The 19,956-nt window shown below is 42.2% G+C and overlaps 1 protein-coding gene across 1 annotated transcript in view; it reads left to right on the forward strand.

Moving 5' to 3' along the window:
- Positions 1-11,063: 11,063 nt before the first annotated feature.
- The window catches only part of SH3BGRL2 (SH3 domain binding glutamate rich protein like 2), a 44,811-nt gene continuing 35,918 nt past the window's right edge, over positions 11,064-19,956 (forward strand). Inside the window, exons 1-2 of the mRNA XM_077175507.1 lie at positions 11,064-11,134; positions 16,452-17,172. Of these exons, the coding sequence (XP_077031622.1) occupies positions 11,064-11,134; positions 16,452-17,172 (792 nt within the window). The remainder of the gene's footprint in view (positions 11,135-16,451; positions 17,173-19,956) is intronic.

The raw sequence follows: 19,956 nt of genomic DNA on the forward strand, positions 1-19,956 counted from the left end.
TTTCATATAGTCAAAGAAAAGTCCTGGGTCTGCTCAGAGAGATAGAAGGACTGCACTAGGGCTGTTTACAAAAATGCTGGGTTTGAGGGCCTAGTCCTCTGACAACTCATGCCATCAATAAAAAAGGAGATATGTCCATCCAAACAAAGAGGGTGAAATAGGCTTTACTCTAACTTGCCTAATCTTTTTCTGGTCCACCATGTGGTTAAAGTAATAATAATTAAAAAAAAAACAATAAGAAGTGTTGATCATTGGAGATTTAGTCCAGTTCATTTCCTGGATGTTGCCTGGAGATAACAATTTGGAGAGAAAAGTGGCATCATATCTTTCTGTGCCACAAGTAAAACCTATCAGCTGAACTAAGGTAGGTGTTTGTGGTGTTCACACTTGGAGAAAGGTGTTGAACAACTACAAAGGCTTCACAAACACATTTCAAGAATCACCAGGTCCATAAAACTCAGTGTTATAGGGAGAGATGTTGTTACCATATTGCAAGAGTTCTAGTGTCATTACATTGCAAAGATTCCGTATTGCTAGAGCTTTGTACCTCCTTGATGTTTCTCATAGGCAGTTCCTCTAGGCACTGACTCCTCCTTCTTCTTGCAGTAGCCAACTGACTCCAGTTCCCCATAGCCAATCAATCCACTCTTTTATAGCACTCTTCTTATTACTGGCTACCAGCTGCGGCCTGTTAAAGTCAGGCCTGCTCCTAATCTTTAATAATTCAACTCTTTAGGGGATAAGATTACTTTCTATACTACCTTTATTTACTCATATTCTATCCCCCTACAGAGAGACACCCAAGAAAAGATTCAATACTAATAAAGGTTGAGAGATTGTTTGATGGTGAGCTGTATTGTGGTTCTTGGTAGAGGACTTTTAGTCCAGACGTAGAAAGGTGCAATAAACCTTAGTAGTAAGAAGCTGGAACTAGTTCCAAGCAAGAAAATGCATGTTTTTTAGTAGTGGAAGGAAGTGCTTCTACCCAGATGAATTGAATGGGAGAGATGTGGGAGTTTTAAGTTATTTTATGTTTAAGTCCAGTTTTAAGGCCCCTTAAACATAAAATATGCCTGCTCATATGAGAGCCTACAGGAGGAGGTGAGTGGCTGTATCTCAGATCTTCTGGGGTACGTCTGTTTTTCTGAGTCAAACTCATCTTTACTTGTGACTGTAGCTGCCCTTCCAGGGAAGTGGGAATTTGATATAATAAATTACCTTAACAATGTCTGCCAGAGCTGGTGGATTGTGTCCTCAATGCTCTGAAAGTACAACTTGTGAGAACTACTTGACAGTGACTTGTCATTTGGTGAATAATTGTGGCTAAGCAGGCTGGAGGGGTTCTCAGGGCAGGATGCTAAAATTAGCTTACCTCATGGTTTTAACTGGATCCCACCTTGAAGGTCACTTCCAACATGGAACAGCATCAACGTTGACAAGGAAAGCTGGGAAGCTGTGCCAGGGAGATAACGAGGTACAGATTGGTTGAACAGAAGGTGTAGGTAAGGCTGTGCTGGGATACATCATGTGTGAGGTGTGAGCATTAATACAAGCCAGCAGTGTACTCTTGCAACCAGTGCCACCTGGGGCTGCGAGGGGGAGTGCTGTCAGCTGAGGAGGGAAGGGACCCTCCCCTCTGCTCAGCACTGGTGGCACATTTTGAGAGTGCTGGGACCAGGTCTGGGCACCCCAGTAGAATTGAGGCATGGATATACTGGAGTGGGTCCAGTGAAGGACCATGAAGAGATTGAGGCATCTGATGTATGAGAGGCTGTAAATACCTGATGAGGGGAGTAAAGGCAAAGGAATCAGGTGCTCCTCAGCAATGCCCAATGGCAGGACAAGAAGCAATGGAGACACTTTGAAATATGGGAAGTTCCATTTAAACATAAGAAAAGACTTGTTACTGTGCAGGTGATCAAAGACAAGAGGTTGGCCCAGGGAGGTTGAGGAATCTCCATCCTTGGAGATGCTCTAAAACGTGACTGGATACAGTCCTGAACAACCTGCCCTAGCTGACCCTGCCTGAGCTGGTGGGTATTGGCTCAAACCATATCAAGAGGTCCCTAGGACATCAGACATTTTGTGATTCTGCAGTACCAGAATACATATTGTGGAGAAAGAATGCTGGAGCTGATGACTGGTCCTACTAAGAGAGTGTGCCATTTAAATTCTCATGTATGTGTATCTCATGTCTGTATGTTTTGATTAGGACTTTTATTGTAGCATCAACAGTCAACTGCTGCTGATTAACCCTTTTACTTCTTATGAGCTTCTTTGGCATACCCTATTGCATTTTAGGACTCAGTCCCAGATCTAGATATTTGGTTCTGTTTTTGGCTTTCAGGTTCATGAGCTTGCATTTGTGATAACATCTGAATCAACAAAACCCGACAATGTTTTTATCTCAACAATTGATCAGTCAGTCTGTACAATAGAGCTGTTACTTTTATTGTTTTTCACATTAGCAGCAATTTGGGTGTCATATTACAAATTTTATGTACAGTGATGCAGTTCTCCTCAAGGGCATTGATAAATGTATAGAAAAAATTCATACCCAAAAGATTCTTCCATACATTTGAAAAATATGCAATCCCTTGAAATGAAAACACTTCAGCTATAGTGTATTTTTATGACCTAGTTTTTAACTGGTTTTAAAAAATAATATGTAATATGCTACATTGATTTTGTTTATAGTTGGATTTTAATGCAAGATTATGTCAAATATTTGGCAAAGACACTATTTCAGCCACAATCTTCATTATCAGTCTAATGCTTAATCTCATTAAAACAGTATCAAATTTGTTTGACAGTCTGGGTTCCTGGGAAATTGTGTCGACTGACATTAATAAACCCATAATCCGTTAATTCCTTCATTAGTATCCCATATCAGCATTTCTCTTCGTTTGCTTGATGACACTTGCCAGCTAAAGCTGCCTGTAGCTACCCAGGCGATTATATTTATTTCCTGAAAAAGGTGGTTCAACATTAACTTTTTCTATACAAGGTCTGAAATTCAAATTACCGCGGTGCCATTGCCAAGGGCCCTTCCAGCAGAAGCACGGGATTGCCGGGCACGCCATTTTGCCTTCGGTTTCTTAACCCTTCTCCACTTCCCGAAAGGCGACGGAAGGCTTCTGCCGCCGGCCCTGGCTGCCGGCCCCGGAGCAGCGGTGCCCGCTCCCGGCGGGGCGGCGGGCGCAATAGCGTGGCCATGCTCTAGATGGGGCTTCAGCACCGGCGGAGGCAGCGACTGAAACCGGCCCTGAAAGGCCATGGAGGGGTTGGAAACAGCGTCGTCCCGCCTTTGAATTTATCCTTCTTCCTTCCATCCAATTGTCTTTTTTCACAAGGCTTTGCTAGTAAGTAGAGGCATCCCTCGAGGACGGAAGCTGGAGCCAGTATTGTTTAATGTCTTTATTTCTGAGCTGGCCGAGGGATGGAGTTTGTTGGGGTTTCGGGTATACATTTCCACTCCTGAGGTTTGGCTCTTGGGCTGGGGGTTGGTTCCGTGCCTCTGCAGACAAGAGTGGTCTCCAAAGAGCTGTGGAGGGGGTGCAGCTGGGGCCAGCCTTGCCATCGGCAGCTGCTTTCGGCTGGGTGTCTTGTGCAGATGGGACCTCAACTCATGCACAGGCAGCGCCGTGGCTGTGGAGCAGCCTGGTGACCGCGGGTCTGGGTGACGCCATCGCCGCCCCGGCCCGGCCCTGCTGGCTCTGCAGGCCCTGCGCCGCTGGCCTCAGCCAGTGGGACCCTGCAGTCCCCACTGTCACCCTTGGGGACTGAGGAACCCCATGAGAGGCAAGTATGGGCCAGGATGCAGCTCCCCAGAAAAAACCCTGGGATCCTAGTGATGAACATGGCTCAGCAATGTGCCTTGGGATCTCCAGTACAAGAAAAACATTTAAAAACCTGGATTGAATCCTGTAAAGGACCACCAAGCCAGTGAGGAGCTGGAACACAGGATATTCAAGGGGAGGTTGAGGCTGCTGGCTTTGCTCAGCCTGCAAAGAGTTGCTTCAGGGAGAACTTAGTGCTGTCTGCTGTTACCTGCAGTGGGGAATGGGGGAGATTTATCCACACTCTTCCCGAGGTGGAAGGATAAGAGGCAGCTGAATGCACATTGCAACATGGGGAATTCTGACCAGATGCTAGGAGAAAAATATTCACCATGAGGGTGGTCAAACAGTGAAGACGGATGCCCAGAAAAGCATCTTTGGCATCTTCAGCTTTGGGGATGTTAAGACTTTAACTGGATGCAGCCCCAGGCAACCCAACATAGTTGCCCCTACTTTGAGCTGCTTGACAGATGGCTCCAGAAGTGCCTTCAAACTATGTTAGTCTGTAATTCAGTGATTCTGAAATGGTGTTGCTGTTTCCAACAGTGTGCCCTGGCCTGCACTGCCTCCCAAAGCATGTACAGGGATCATTGTGGAGAGTGCTAGCTGAACCATGAACACCATGGCACTGGCTGTGGTCACATTTTCACAGGAAAGGAGACAGAGTCACAGTTCTGAAATAGTTTGAGTAAATAAACACAGTTTCCTAAAATATAAATTCAGAAAATTAAAATACCTTTTTATTTTCATGCAAGTGCTGTTAGCTCATTCATTCTGTTAATCTGATTTATGACAATAGTTACCAATGTGAAATCCTGATCCTTCTCAGGATGTGTTCTGGATAGGGATCATCAGTGGCTTGTACACACCAGTACAACTAAATATAGACATCTTTTCATTAGCAGAGATATTTCCTTTGTACTTTTGTAGATTGAAACCTCTTTTTGAAACTGAAATTTAAGAACTGAACTGAAGAGTTCTTAATGTCTGACTGATTTCCTGTAATAGCACATTTAGCTAATTACTAATTCCTTATTCCTGTTTAGGATCCATTCATATAAAGATTTATGAAACATAGTGACTTTAAGGATTGTTAGTTTTCCACATACAGAGGACAGAATTTACTTTATACATATTTTTAAGCAGGTTTTCAGGAGAAACTGAGAAAGCTGAGAATATTTCCTGCACCTTCCAAATTCACAGTGTTGTTCCTTGGGAGAGAATGTAAGCCAAAGAAGTGAAAATGCCCTACCATCAGCCTTTCTATGTTTAATCTATTAGCCACTCAGCTGAATAATGTATTATCTGTCACACAGTGATAAGCAGCTTAACTCTCTGAGATCATATTAAATATGTTCAGTTTAGCCTAATTCTGCAGTGCTCCATGAGGAGCCACCCTGATGTCCACCTGGAGTGCAGCCCTTCTGAACCCAGTGCAGCTCTGCACAGGGATGGGACACTCCTCCATGGCTAATGGCCTTAAAGGAGAATATTCTGACTGTCTTTCTTTTTTTTTTAAACCCTTTCTTCAATTCCTGTTCATGCACTTTGAAGAATGAAATATTCAAGCGAGCCCATGCCCTAGAAAACAAAAATATCCCTGTCGCAGATCATCCAGAAGTTTATAGGTTAGAACTGCCTTGATCTCATTTAACAGGCTCTGCTGGAAAAGTATGTTTTAAAAAGAACTCCTACCCTGCATTTTCCATACTTTAAAAGTACATCTATTTAATATTTCGTTAATCATTCAGTGGAAGTTGGACATCACATCTACTCCCTATATTGTCTTTAATTACATGTAAATTTCATGGTTTTTTCCTTGAAAAAAACCCTGAGGCCTGCTGAAAGTCCTGACACTAATACTTAGGTAAGGTATCAGTCTTTGCCTTTTTTTGCCACCTTTCTGAGGCTGATGGGATAAAGACTGTGTAATGACAGATCCTCTCAGTCCTTTCTCCACAGTGACTCCAAGTGTTCCTGGCACGGATGCATGCACTCCTTGGCTGTTCAGGGAGCTCCATCTGCAGCTCAGTGATCACAAGCTGGATTTTTACCAATAGATATAAATAGGTTTGATGGAGATGATGAATGTGATAGTCATCCCTAGACAGTCACTGCCGAGAAAACCGCAGAATTATTAAAAAAAAAAAAAATCCAAAATATTTGCTTTTTTGGAGGGGCAGAAGGGGGACAAACTGAGCTGGAAAGCAGCAGTTAAGGCAGATGTAGAACTTCAAAATAGTATTAACTGATATTAATGTTGACTAAATAGAATAAATACAGCACTGGCTAAAATGCAAGTCTACCAATATTGGTGGGTGACCCTGAACTAAGAACTGGTGAATACTGCTTGTGGTAGAAAAAGTAGAATAAGCACAAGTTTCTGCTTTTTACTCTTGACATTTCTGTTCAATCTTTGCATATTTTAAAACACAATCAGAGCCCTCAGTTCATCAACTTAAAAAAAAGGCTGTTGCTCATGTTTTTTCTCCTTATAAATTCTAAAATGACTATTTTAAGGGTATTGCATGTACTCCTTTTGGTGGAAAATTACATTTGACATTGGAGTTAAAGGTCATATGACCTCACACAAGTTGGGTGCCAGTGCTGAGAAAACTGAATAGAGTGGTACAATTTCCACAGGATTTAAAATTAACCTCATTGGATGATTGGCTTACATTTCTAATCCGATATGTCAGGCTAAATATAGACTTTGAAGACAATTTCTTTCCATGCAAATAATCACTGCAGGCTAAAAATGAGTAAAAATTTAAATGAAGAGAGAAAAATACTAAATTAATAGACAAACTACCATCTTGCTAGAATATTGACCTGAAACTGCACATATAAAAGGTGCCTGCAAGGAGGAGAAGGCAAAAGGAGAAAAAAATAAAGAGCAAAATTATTATGGTTGTGTATATATATTTATAGAGGGAGAGTTCCTGATGCTGTCAGCAATTTCTGTCAAAGATCCATCTTCAGAGGCATCACTGTTGACTTTCAAACATTTCATGTTTTATTACTGCATTTTAATAATTAACTATGAATGTGTCCCTGAATGATCTGCAGGGTCAATGAATCATTCATTATTACTAAAACAAACCTTTTATTTTCCTTTCCAAAAAAAAGCAAGAAGACAGCAAAACCTTTAGAAAATAACTAAAGGTTAGGAAATATTTTAGGAAATGCTACAAATCAATACTGCAAAAAACTCCAAGGTCACAGAAGGAAACAGAGAGTTGGGAGATGAGATTAAGACTGTATGCAGGGTTGCTTTTTTGTTGTTCTTGTTTTTTCCTCCTTTAGTCTTCTGAACTCCTGAAGAATATAAATATCATAAAATACATTATCTAGGCAGATGTAACTTGAATTTAGTAAGTCCATACTAATATTCTGTAGATAAGAGAGATGCTTCTATGCAAGAACCAGCTCTATGGCACTAAACCCATTTGGAAACAGTCTTTCATTTCCCATATTAAAACAAGACATGAATTTCCATGTGACAGACAAAAAAAATATTTGCTTCACTGACAAATGTTCCTATCTCTGTTGGAATTCAGCAAATTCCAGACACAGGAGAAATATTATAACCCAGTTTACTTGGTTTTATTTGTTAGTGTAACTTGTACCAAGAAATATAAATAGCCCTTAGTTCCTGAGGAAGCTCACAGCACTGTTTTTGATCAGTCTCATGAGAAATTTGCTCTGAATATGTAAAGGGTTTATTCTTAATACATGAATTCCAGCCTGTGAGAGAAACTCTGTCTTCAGACATGATCTTGATAATATCCTAGGCCCTTAAAAATCATTCTCATTTGTTCAGCATCTGTGTTGAACCAGATGCAATTCCAGAATAAGAGGTGATGCAGCCCAGCCTTGGAAGTGGCAGCAACATGGAGACGGCGTGAAGATACCACAGATAAAGCTGAATCTGAGTAAGATGGAGATGTCTGGAGGTATGAACACCATGTTTAACATTTATTTACTGCTTGTAATGCTTAATGGCTACATCACAGAAAGTGACAAAATTGAAAGATCCTAAAAGAAATATTGCGATAGAGACTGTCTCTCAGAAGTTGCTTTCAAGAAGATATGCAGGATGCACATGATTCTCTGATTTTCTGCCTTGGTTGGCAGCTAAAATCAGAACCAAGCCAAATTGCTCTAGGCCCGTGTCTCACCACTGGGTCATGGAATAGAAGGTTTGTAAGGCCCTTGCCAGTCACATTCTAAAAAGAAATCTGCTCTTGCTTTCATGATGATTCACAGTCGTCTCCCAGCCTGAATCTGCAACCCATGTTGTGGAGTATCTGTCTTTTATGCAGATAGTCCCATTTATTTCACTGAATGCTACTTGTCTGAGTGAGGTCTACTCAATGGGAATAAGGACTGCAGCTGCAGACTTTAGTGATTCAATGGGGATTTGAAATGAAAGATTTGAACTGGCTCTGTGGGTATATGAAACAATATTTTTCCCTTCTGTCAAGTCTCCCATGAGGTCTTTGTTGAACCCTTGCTAGTCTTTGAACTGCTGATGATCTGCAGAGGAACCCCCCACACTGGCCTCCAGGGCAGCCTATTATGTAGTCCAAGAAGTCTGAGAATGGGTCTGTTGCATGTCCTATTATCTAGATTCCATTGAAAAATACTGCATCCAATTATGACACAATTGTGTTGAGTTTAATATTTCTCAGGCTTTCCTAAACTTTAGTTATCATCATTAAAAAGTTAGTATTGAGTCGAAGTTATCTCCTGTTGTTTTAAATAGGACTTGCTGGGGGGTGGAGGGGGTTTGCATGTTGAAAGTAGACATCACACTTAGGGCCTGATAGAGCTGTTATATCATATTTGTCCATTTGTGGCCAAATTGTTGTCAAAAAACAGCTTCCTGTATACAAAAAAGAAAATTTAGACAAGTAAGGTCTTTAAAATACTGTAGCTTCTTTGTCAGGAGTTATTTAAGAGCAGCCTGTGCTGACCATGACTAAAATAGGTTATGACTGAGACTGGTATGCTGTCAAAATAGGTTTAGCAGCATACTTGCTTGGCCATACCTTCATTAGTTATTTTATATCTGCTATTCTGAAAGTAATTTTTGTTCAGTCTAGCTGCATTTAGAAAAAAATCAATGGCAGCTTTGACATGCTTACCATGCCATGCCATTAGCAGAGCAGCAGACTTGACCCTGCTGGCTGCATGATGTCTGTTGCTTAGTGAAATAGAAAGTATATCTTGAGAAGATGGTTCTGATGGATCAAAAAATATTTCTTGCAGCAAGATTAATTTTGCTAGCCTCTCCTAGCTTCTCATTTTGATCAAGCTATGCTTGTTTTACAGATTTCCTATGAAGAGCAGTTGTGTGTCTTTCATTATCCTTTTCTACTTAAGTAAAAAAACCCCCAAACAAATGGGGCTGTATAAGCTTTTTGTTCTTACCATGCAATTCATGCTCTGACAAGTCTGGAAGCTGGCCTAGGCTGAGCCTTCACTGACAAAAGTCATACATACTTATAGTGTCAACCAGCAGTTCTGTCAGTGGAAACACATGGATGCAAAAAATGTCATTCTTTTTCTGCAAAGAAGAGATGGTAAGATCAAATGTGGCCAGGGTAACAGTACTGAGTTTTGTAGTTGACTTTTGGGAATTGATAAAAATTCCACTTAGCGTTTTCACCACTTTACATTTTACCACTGAACAACAGTTGCAGGTTAATTAGCCCCCTATGGAAAATGCTACTTTCCAACCACTACCTCCCCAGTACCTTTATAACAGGGCAAAATAAATTTCAAGTAGTTCTGAGATAGAGTAGCAGCTGGACCAAAAATCTGATCAGGGAAAACTGTGCAGAACACAAGACATGGAAATGCAAAATGAAACCAACTTTATTCTAAAAATTTAAAAGGAATAAACAAATATTAGCAATTTTTCAGGGTTACCCTACCAAAGAATACAAAATGTACATCTACTTTGACAGGCAGGTCCCTGTTTAGGTCAAAACAGTTTGGATTGAGACTTGTAAGGTGATGCATGGAATGACATGAATGATTTCTCTACCCATAACCTGACACACTGTTTGGTTTCTCATTTATTTGGCTGTCTTTTTGTTTGGCTTACATTGCTTCCTACATGTTCCTTTGTTCAGTGTATTGGTTGCAGAGGTTGTATCTATGTTAACCTGATGGTGCCAGGCCAGGCACCTGGTTCCATTCTGTGTGCTCCTGCTCTGAGTCCATATCTCTTCAGCTTCTGCCCAGGCAGTAAAGGGTCCTCTTGGTTCAAACAGCCCATGACATTGCAATCACTTCCCATGTAGGTCAATACAGCCTGTCTGCAGCACAGGCCTAATTACTGCTGCCACTCTCTCCTTTGCTGCCTTCTCCCTCTACCAGCTTCAGCTCCACTTGCTAGTCCCCTCTCCAGATTGGGTCATCCCCTCTCCAGTTTGGGAAACAGAATATCTGTAATTTCTCCACTCTTTCATTCTCCTTGGCCCCTGCCCAAGAGGCCAACAATGCCCAATGTCAGGGCTTCACTCCCCGGGTCCAGAAGAAGGCCGCAGGTTGGCTGCAGTTGTCTGCACTGTTTCCATGGAGTTAAATTCATGCTGATTGTGCTTCCCGTCTGTGGGGAAGGGCTCTGTCAGCTCTGTGTCACCTTCTGCAGGAGATGGGCTACACCTGAGACAGGATAGGGGCCAGCAGACCACTACTGGCCACCCATGCTGCATGTGTGGGACACCTTTGGCCTCTGAGATGAGATTAAAGGTGAGCCAAAGATTTTTTTCTGATGGTTCCTAAAGATCGTCTCAAACTTATAACCGAGTACAGTCTTGTGCCCCCTCAGTGGGAGAGTGGCCTCCATCTGTGGGTTCGAATCCATGCTTGAAATTCAGAGCACATATAGTCCTTATCCTCAAATTTACATCAGCTTTCCACATTTGAGATGCTTCCCTACCTCTCTGTTCTGTGAAACATCTAAAAAACTCCTAAATACTATAAAAATAATAACTAGTCTTAGTTCATTTAGTGCATACACTTTAGGAAAGCTGCCAAAATTCATGTACTCAACTGCTCCTTATTCTCCACAAGATTACTCTTTTTGTCCTTGCATGTGTAAATATTATTGCTGACCCACTTCTGCATCCTGCAAGAAATTAGTCTTCTAAAGTGCCTTGTCGGAGTGGAACTGAACAGATATGGGAAAACCGCTGAAAAAAAGCCAAAATGGATGTGGTGGTAGATTGTTTTTCCGAGGGCCTGGCAGAAGATCCCTCCCGGAAAGGGCTGGCAGGAATGTAAGGCTCCATGGCTGTTCTTTGAGTGCACTTCACATCTTGAGTACTTGCTAATTTAGGTTTCATTGGAATGGCAGATGGGGAAATGAGATTTGTGGGGGCTTTCATCCCTCATCCTTCTGCAGTAATGTAGATTACTAAATGTTCAAATCAGCAGAAATATGAATGCAAACCTACTGGACTTGACATTGTTGGGCCTGATTTGCTGGCAGTATCTTGTGCTAAAATACAGACAAAGTAGAAGGCTTGACACTGACTGAAACCTGCCTGAATTCCTGCTCCTCAGTCAGAGCCACCACCTTCAATAACGGTGGATCATTAAAGACACAAGCAGAAAATGAACTCTAGAACTCCTTACACAATGTAGCTGGAAGCTTAAGGAATGATGACTGATTTATACAGAACATGAAAGATGTTTTAATCTCCAGGTCCAGTTGACTGAACAAGTCAGATGAGTGACCTAGATCAGATGTGGAACTTCACAGGAAAATGTTTTTCTTTTCAAATTTCTTAGTGTTAGCAATTCATGGAGGGAATCAAAGCAGCCACAGATTCTAAAACTAGTCATGTTTTAAATAAAGAGCAGCAGATTGTGACTTCAGCTAAAGAGCAGACCCCGAGAAGAATGGACTCATACAGCTTTGTAATTATCTAAGTACATTTAGATTTAATGGCATGAAGGAAGGTTTACTTAAGATCTCTGGAATTTTTAAAATTTGTTTATTTGTTTGTTTGGGTTTATTTTCTTCTGTCAGTTATAAAGAGACGGCACAGAAATAATTCTGAAATGAAGAACAGATGTATATCTCTGCTCTCCTCAACATGCCACAAATTCGTAAATGCAAGAATCAATAGCTTTCTCAAAATTGTTCCAGCTCTGTCTCTTCCCAAGGATCTACTTTAAACACATGTGCTTCATCATAGCTTCAGAGTAATTCAAGTCAAAAGAGAAAGAGCTCTATCTTGGGATGTTATCTCTAAAATCTGACTGTGGGAAAAACTGAGAAATGCTCTGAATGTAAACTTCTGGCCACAGTGAAGGTTCTGGAAAGAACAGTCTTGGATGAAACTGAGTTTGTGATTGAGAAACATCAATGATTGATAAAACATCCAAAAAATTTTGCAAAGGATAGAGTGATCTCACTAGGATCTGCTTGACCTGTTGTGCATGTAGAGGAGGATTCATAGGAGTATGCACAGCCCACAGCTGCAGCACATTTAAGCACAATGGAGAAAATGTGCCCCGGAGGTTACTTCTGTGAACAAAATGATACTTCAAAAATACAGTGGCTTCTAGGATGTATGCAGAGAGTTGGGCTCCAAGCAGCATTATCTCGTGTGCTTTCAAGCTGTGTCTGGCCAAGACAGCTATCAGCCACAACACTGAGTGCCATTACTCAACAAATGAAACAGTCCTGTACTTACATTACATTATCTTGGCCATTTTGTATGGTTTAGAGCCTTGCTCTTTAGTTATCTTTCTCTGGTGTTCTGCACTGCAAGAGCAGCTGATGATACTCTGTTGAAGCTGGAGCACTGTCTCTTCTCTACCCTTTAAATTAATTTTCTTCTCCCTACTATGACAGTCACATTTCTACAAAAAAAGATCGATCTGAACTGTCAGAGCTTTTAATGGCATTCTAAACCTGTAATTTTCAAATGTTTTGATGCTTGGAATTTTTAAAAAGTTATAAAGACCTCTTTAGAAATTTGAAGTATGTGGACTGAATCTATGTTGCAGAATCTATGAGATTTTACTGTTTCTTAGCAATATTTCACAGGACCCAGAGAAATAACTGATTGGTAATAACAACCCACGGACCAGAAAACTTCTAAAATGCCTTGGAAAGACTGCTTCTTTCAGGTGGAAATAAAGCCACCTTAGTAATTTTTTGAGTCCTGAACATAATATTTTGTTTGTCCCGTATTTTTATTCTATGCCTGTTGCATCTTACTATACAATTACCTTTTATCATAACTAGAATGTTCTTTGTTCAAAGTTGTACTTTTATACTTCTGTTTTCACATACTCATGAGCCTTGTACTTTGTTACCTTAGCAGCAGCAAAGTTCTGTTTAATCTTCCATGAAGGTCTGGCATAACAATGAATCATTCTTACCACGAAATCTTTAGAAACTACCCCTGCCCCCATAAATTCTCATTGTCTACTCCAGTCTTTCTGTACCTCCTGTAAACATGGGAAACTGCTCATAAATAATTTTAGCAATGTTTTTAATTTATGACTGTGCTGCAACTTGCCCTGGCAGAAAGTAGGGTGCCAAGCAGGAAATTTGAAAATTCTGCTGGATTTCTCCAAACCTAAAGCTGGCAGCAACTAAGACCCTGCAAGTCCTTAGAGCCCCAGATGCCACCTTTCATCTGATACCCAGAGCCTGGGCCAATGACTTCATTTTCCCCATGGAAAATGGCCTCCATTTCTGGCCTCTCGCCCTGGCCAATAGGGTGGTGCCCAGCAAGAAATTTGCAATCTTTGCTGGATTTCTCCAAATCTAAAGCTGCCAGTAAGAAGTACCCTGCAAGTCCTTAGAGCCCCAAAGGCCACCTTGCATTTCATTTGAAGACCGTGGGGAAAGGACTTCTTTTTCCCATGGGAAATGGCCTCCGTTTGCAGCCACTCACCATGGCAGAAAGTGGGGAGCCAAGCTAGAGTGATGCAATCTTTGCTGGATTTCTCTTAACTAAAAGTTCATACCACTTTGTCTTCAAGTGTCCAGAACTGTACAATAGAAATGGAGTTACAGGCATGGCCTCAGGACATTTACCAGCAGCAGCTGCAGGACAAAGGGTGATGTCCAGTCTTAACCTGTACAGTACTTGAAAATGAAAAACATCACAGGGTGATGTCCAATAGGTTTTACACACCACAGAGGAGCAATTCTCTGCTTGGGAGCAAGACGCTGCTCTACAAGCTTTAAAATCTTCAGCTTCTCAGTGCAACATTTATTTTTCCTACCTTTCTGGATTACTTCCACAACAAACTAGCTTCATTATGTGTATGGAAAGACTGGCAAAAGAGAGACATGAGAAAGCTGTCTGGATTTTCAATTCCCATGTTGCATCAAAGTTGTTACTGAAAAGTCCTAGGTGCAATATTTTTAGGCCAAAATATTATAAAAATACTTAAAAATTGAGAAATACAAGAAAATTCATTGCAATACAGGCTGAGATTTTTCAAAATCAGTTCCAAAGAGTGTTTGAAAGGATCCTTTAATTAAGTTGTTGCATTAGTTATCAAGTTGAATGTGGGCAGGGAGCCCCCTACTCTTTGATGGTTTCTCTAAATATGTGTGGAATAAAGATGCTGAAGCTTTGGCTGAAGCTGTGCCAAGTGTGATAGAGGGAAGATCTTCATGAGCTCTGGTACTTTAGCTCCATTTGAGTTTATCAATTCTGGCTATGAGTTTAGCCGCTCAGACTCTGTTTTGAAGTTCAAACTGTAGGAATCTACCAACCCAATGGCTGCAGGAACAAAAGGGAGACTCTAAAAACAATACAAATGAAAATTGTGCAGTGTCTTGTCTGTCATTTTTCCCCCAAAATTTTTGAGGATTTATACAGCTTATAAGCACTTTCAAATGAACTGAAATGAAAATTGTCTGTTTTCCACATGGGAAAGGAGACAGTATCTGTGGCTTTTGGAGCTAACAAAATAGAGGATTCTTATACGAAGAGGAAACAATCTTAAAAAATACCTTAATTACAGTTTTTACAGTTCCATTAGAATTCTTAATTTTCTTATTTACAGCTCATGCTTTTTCCATATAATGCTATTGCCACATGCTTTCTCTGGGTTATTGGTCATGTGTCAAGGCTGTCTCTGAGATGTAGGAGCATTCTCTTCTTCTATTTAGTGTGAGAGATAAAGATGTCCAGCACCCTTTGAATCAGTGTATCATTTTTTTTGTGCTTTGCAGTATTTATGGAATATATTAGTGAGCAGAACTTATTAATATTATAGTTTAAAGCTATGTATTAGTGCTGTGAGTGAATAATGTACAACCAGCTGCAGTGAATTGCCCTGATTTTGTTTCATAAATTGAGAGTACAGCCAAAACAGAATATTAAACCCAATATTTTCTAGTAGTGAGTAAATAGAGAAATATGTAGGAAGTAAGCACCTCCATCTTTTAAAGAAAAACTTTGAGAAATACAGTAAAATTTGTTGTCAGAAATAATCCTGCAGCGTGAAGGAAATTCACTGAGTAAGGTAATGGGAATTTTCCAGCAAATTCCTATAATTACTCACCTATCACAGAATTTTAACAAGTCGCTTGGTGCTGCCTTACAAACCAACATAAAAAACAAGTTTGTCTTCTTTGCTGCTTTCCCTGGTCATTCAGCAGCAATTAAACAATAAACACTTGTCGTTCACCAGTTTGTGGTTCCCATAGTAAAAGTTATGCTCAAGTGAAGACAGGAGCACTGAAGCCAGAAAATCTTAACCTTTGTACCTAAGTGCACTCTAATAAAGTTTACTCTTTTTTTCTTTCAACAAGCACTCTCATGAAAGCAAAGTAATGCATACATTTCTGCAAGATTGGTACTTGAATTCCCATTTTAGGACTTTATATTCCTGATATTAAGCTCCAATCCAGAGGACAGTGAAATCAGTAGAAATCTTTCCAATGAATCCCACAAGATAAATCAAGCTCTAAGAGAGCACTGAGTTTTATGGCTCCTGCCAAGTACTTTCCTCAAGAAATTCAGGATTTCAAAATAAATAATCAATATTAAAATGTACAATAAGCTTTAAGGATATATTTAGCAGCAAGTTGAGGTCTGTGCTTAGTCCGAACAGTGGAAATTCACTGAGGGCAGTGGCAATGCAAAGGTGTGAAGGAGGATGACACAGCACACTTCATCATTGGGGTGAAACTGTGAAGGGGAAATTTAGTCAGAGGGAATGAGCAACGATCTGGCTGCATGCAGGGAAGTAAGAGGATGGGGTTACGACTGTAGTAACATGTATAAGGTTATGAACTGTGTGGTTCTTGACTTTATTTAAAGGCAATCTGCATCCTCATAGACCCCAAAACTGATCAGGACTGAGTTGCCCTTGGTCACTTGCAGATGAGCTGACTGATGAAAGGTTATTTGGGGTTATCTGCTTATCCTGATGATTAATAATATGTGTTCCACAGCTTTTTATTGGAACTGTACATCCATGCCAGAGAGTGAAAATGGGCAGCGCTGATTAACTCCTTTGGGATATACGGCATAGGACAGTCTTCTCACCCATTGTCCTGCCTCTCCTGCGTTGTCCCTGTTGCTTGCCTTGACAGGATTGCCTATCCAGAACGGCTCATTTTCCACCCTTTTGCCGCAGTAAGCGGCGATCAAGGGGCCAGACCCGGACCCAGCGGATCAGATCTGGCGGCTCCGCATGGGGTAGGAGGATCAGGAGCAGCCTGAGCTGGAGGGAGGAGCAGCCCTCCTGGCGGGGGAGCAATTTCAGGCGTTGCTCACCTCGACCTGCGGGCAGCGCACCTGGAGGGCGGCACAAGCCCCTCTCGGCCTCTCCCAGGCGCACAGTGGCAGCGGCAGCCCCGGGCGCTGGGGCGGGCAGGCTGCGGCAAGCCTCCGTTTCCCCGGCAGCTGGGGGCGGGCAGGCTCCTTCCCGGCTCCCTCCCGGCTCCGTGCTACGGCTGTCCCCGCCCGGGGAGGACTACAGCGCCCGTCAGTCCCTGCGCGCCGCCCACACACCCCGCCTGTCGCCGCTATCGCTGCCTCCTGCCAGCCGGGAGCCGGACCCGGCTCGCCCGAGAGAGCGGGGCTGCGCGGCAGGGCAGGGCAGGCAGGCAGGGCAGGGCAGGCAGGGCAGGGGTGCCGCTGCTGCGGGCGGTGGCCACGCTCGGGGGCGGCGGCGAGGTGGAGCTGGGCGGCCCCGGCCCCGTCCCGTGCGGGGGAACGGCTCCTCGCAGCCTCGCTGCCCCGTCCCGAGCGCTCCTGTGGCCGCGGCTCATGAGGTGAAGATGGTGATCCGCGTCTTCGTCGCCTCCTCCTCGGGCTCGGTGGCGGTGAGTGGGGGCGAGCGGCGGGGAGCGGGGAAAGCAGCGCGGCCGCCGCGGGCAGGGCTCAGCCTGCGGGGCCGGGGACCGCGGGGCTGGCGGCTCGTCCTCCCCGCCTGCCCAGCCTGCCCTCGGCTCCGAGCCTGGCCCCACACGCCGGCACGGACCCGACTCCGTCCGTGGGCTGCCTCCCTGGGACGCGGGGCTGAATTTGCCGCGGTTGCGTGTGCGATGGGGGCGGAAAAAACTCTCCTCCGCAAGGCTGCCGAAGCTTAACTAGTTCGTAAATTGCCTTTGGTAAACCAGGTACCCCGAAACCTTTGTAGGGGACAAACCTTGGGTGTGTTTAAAGGGTCTTAGAGGTCGTTAAGTGGGGCTAAACTTTCCTTGTTGGGAGGCGACCAGCGCCGCGGTGCAGGGGAGAACATCCCGAGGGAGCCGAGCCCGGGCAGGTGCGGTGCCTCGGTGCCTGCCACCCACGGCAGGGTGGACAGATAAATACATGAGAGCCTAGGGACAGGCTGCAGGCCACCAGCACCTCTCTGCATTAAGAAATACTCTGGAATAGGTACAGCTCTTCTTAGACTCACTTTTGAAGGGCATCACTGCGTTCTCTGTTTAATTGAAGCTCGTACATCATTCACTTGTTTAATTAATTATGCGTGTGACCTATGAATTTCTATATTTTCATATAAAGTGACAGATTTCTGTTAAGGGAATCTAGGCATAAAGATCCTACTGAATTCGTTCTTTAATAAGAAACATCTAAAGGATTTAGATATAATTGATATTCTTTAGGCTTCAGCAGTGAGGCAGCAGCACTTTCTGTGTTGCAGAAGGACGTAGCACATTCCTGTCTGAAGGTTTATTGTGTATTCAGTTCCTTCAGCCTTTTACTGTGTGGATTTAGTTTTCAGGTCAGTAACATGATGACAGGTATGTGTTCTGATATGTTTTGGCGTGAAGTGTTCAAATTGCTAGGTGGCTGCATTTACAGCTAATAAAAACTAATTATCCATTTCAGTAGCCAACTGAGTAAACACAGCATCTTCAGAACTCTGTAATCCATGTCCATCAAGCATCCATAAGAGAAACATCATCTTCCCTGCATGGGCAGTTGGTTCATGCTGTGGTAGCGTAGCATTGCTGGTTTTAGTTTCTGTTTCATGCCCCATGGGCTGAACAGTATACATACAGTATGCATTTTGTTTTCATTGGAGGGCTAGAAAAGGGCCACATCGTTCACTCACCCCCATCTCCAGTCTGCAAGGAGGTTACTGATAGGAGTTTTTCATTCTGCTCTCTGCTTACCCTGTCTGCCTGCAAGGTACAAATGCAGTTGGCAGAGCAATATAATCCTCATAACTATCTATTAACCCAATAAAATCTGAGTTTGACAAGTAATTTAAATTGCACATTGGTTCTCTTGCTGACTTTTTTTCTGGGTTGGACAGCAAGAAGATGACAGAATATGGGTAATAGTTTGCATGCTGGTGATAGTCAACTTTCTTCATCTAGTCAGTAGTACATCTGAGTGAGCTTAGCCAGAGCAGAACAGATGATTCGGTGATTGAAGGTACTGTTACAAAGGGCCAGTGCTCTGACATCTCTTTTCTGTCAGTTTTTTTCATCTGTGTTACCACAGCATTTAAGACTTTTAATTATGGGCTAGGTTCCTGCTGTTCTCAGTGTTGCATCATGGAGCCTTTCCTTTTTTTCCTCCTTTGCAGGGGGTGTCCTTAGATCCAGGCTAAGGATGGAGGAAAATGATGAAGAAAACACTATTATTAGCTAGTTATGTGGGAATCTGCATCTGGAGAAGAAGGTGGTTACCGTATTTCATGTCTTTAAACAGTTTTAAGGGAAGTTTTAAACTTATTATAATCCTTCTAGAACTAAACATTAGTGAAAGGAGTTTGAGTCATACAATTGTCATCTCCTCCAGCCTTCAGCACTATATCAGCTATTTTTTGGGATCCTGTGCAATTCATGAGACAGAATTATTTCCCCATCGAGAAAAAATGAGTACCCCATATAGATCCTACTCTGTGTCCTACTAAAAATGGTGTCAGACTCCATGGTTTAATTTCTACCTCTAACTTGAGTCAAATTGTAGGCTAACTGCTTATAAGAGTGGGTGTTTCTCAGATTAGTATCTGACCTGCTGCAATTGACCAGTAACTTCTATATGTAATACTGGCTGACAAAAAAAAAGCAGTGTCATTGTGACGTAATTATTTTTCCAATCTTTCTAGAGACACTTTGTGAAATTTATCTTTAAATGGAAAGTCCATGTAGTCTCTAGTGTAAGCTTTTGTTTTGGCAAATATAATGAGCTAAACTCTTTGTGTATGCCTCCTCTCGAAATCTTCAGAATACCCAGGTCAAAAGATAGGCATTTGGCTGAAATATTCCTGAGAAATACACTGATTGTATACTCAGAAAAGGCTTTACTTTGCATAAATATAACTTTATCTGGAAACTACTAAAGTATTTATTGATCTTGATACTTGGTGCAGTTTGCTTTGGGTTAAAGAAGATAAAAACATATAATTGTCACACATAATTCTAAGTGTCTAGTGCATAAAGTATTTTGAGGGTCATTCCAAAGAATGAGAAAAGGAAGTAATTAAAGGGAATGAGAAGGAACCAAGAATAATGTGAATTGTCCCTTCATTTGGTTTTGGAGTTCTCCCTGCAGCATCTTCCAAACATCTGAAAGTTTTTAGACCCCTGAGAGGTTAATTGTTGTAACTGCTTTTTGTTTGTTTAATAAAACTTGTGACTATAAAT

The sequence above is a fragment of the Agelaius phoeniceus genome, chromosome 3 (assembly GCF_051311805.1).
Source record: "Agelaius phoeniceus isolate bAgePho1 chromosome 3, bAgePho1.hap1, whole genome shotgun sequence".
In the NCBI taxonomy this organism is placed as follows: Eukaryota; Metazoa; Chordata; class Aves; order Passeriformes; family Icteridae; genus Agelaius; species Agelaius phoeniceus.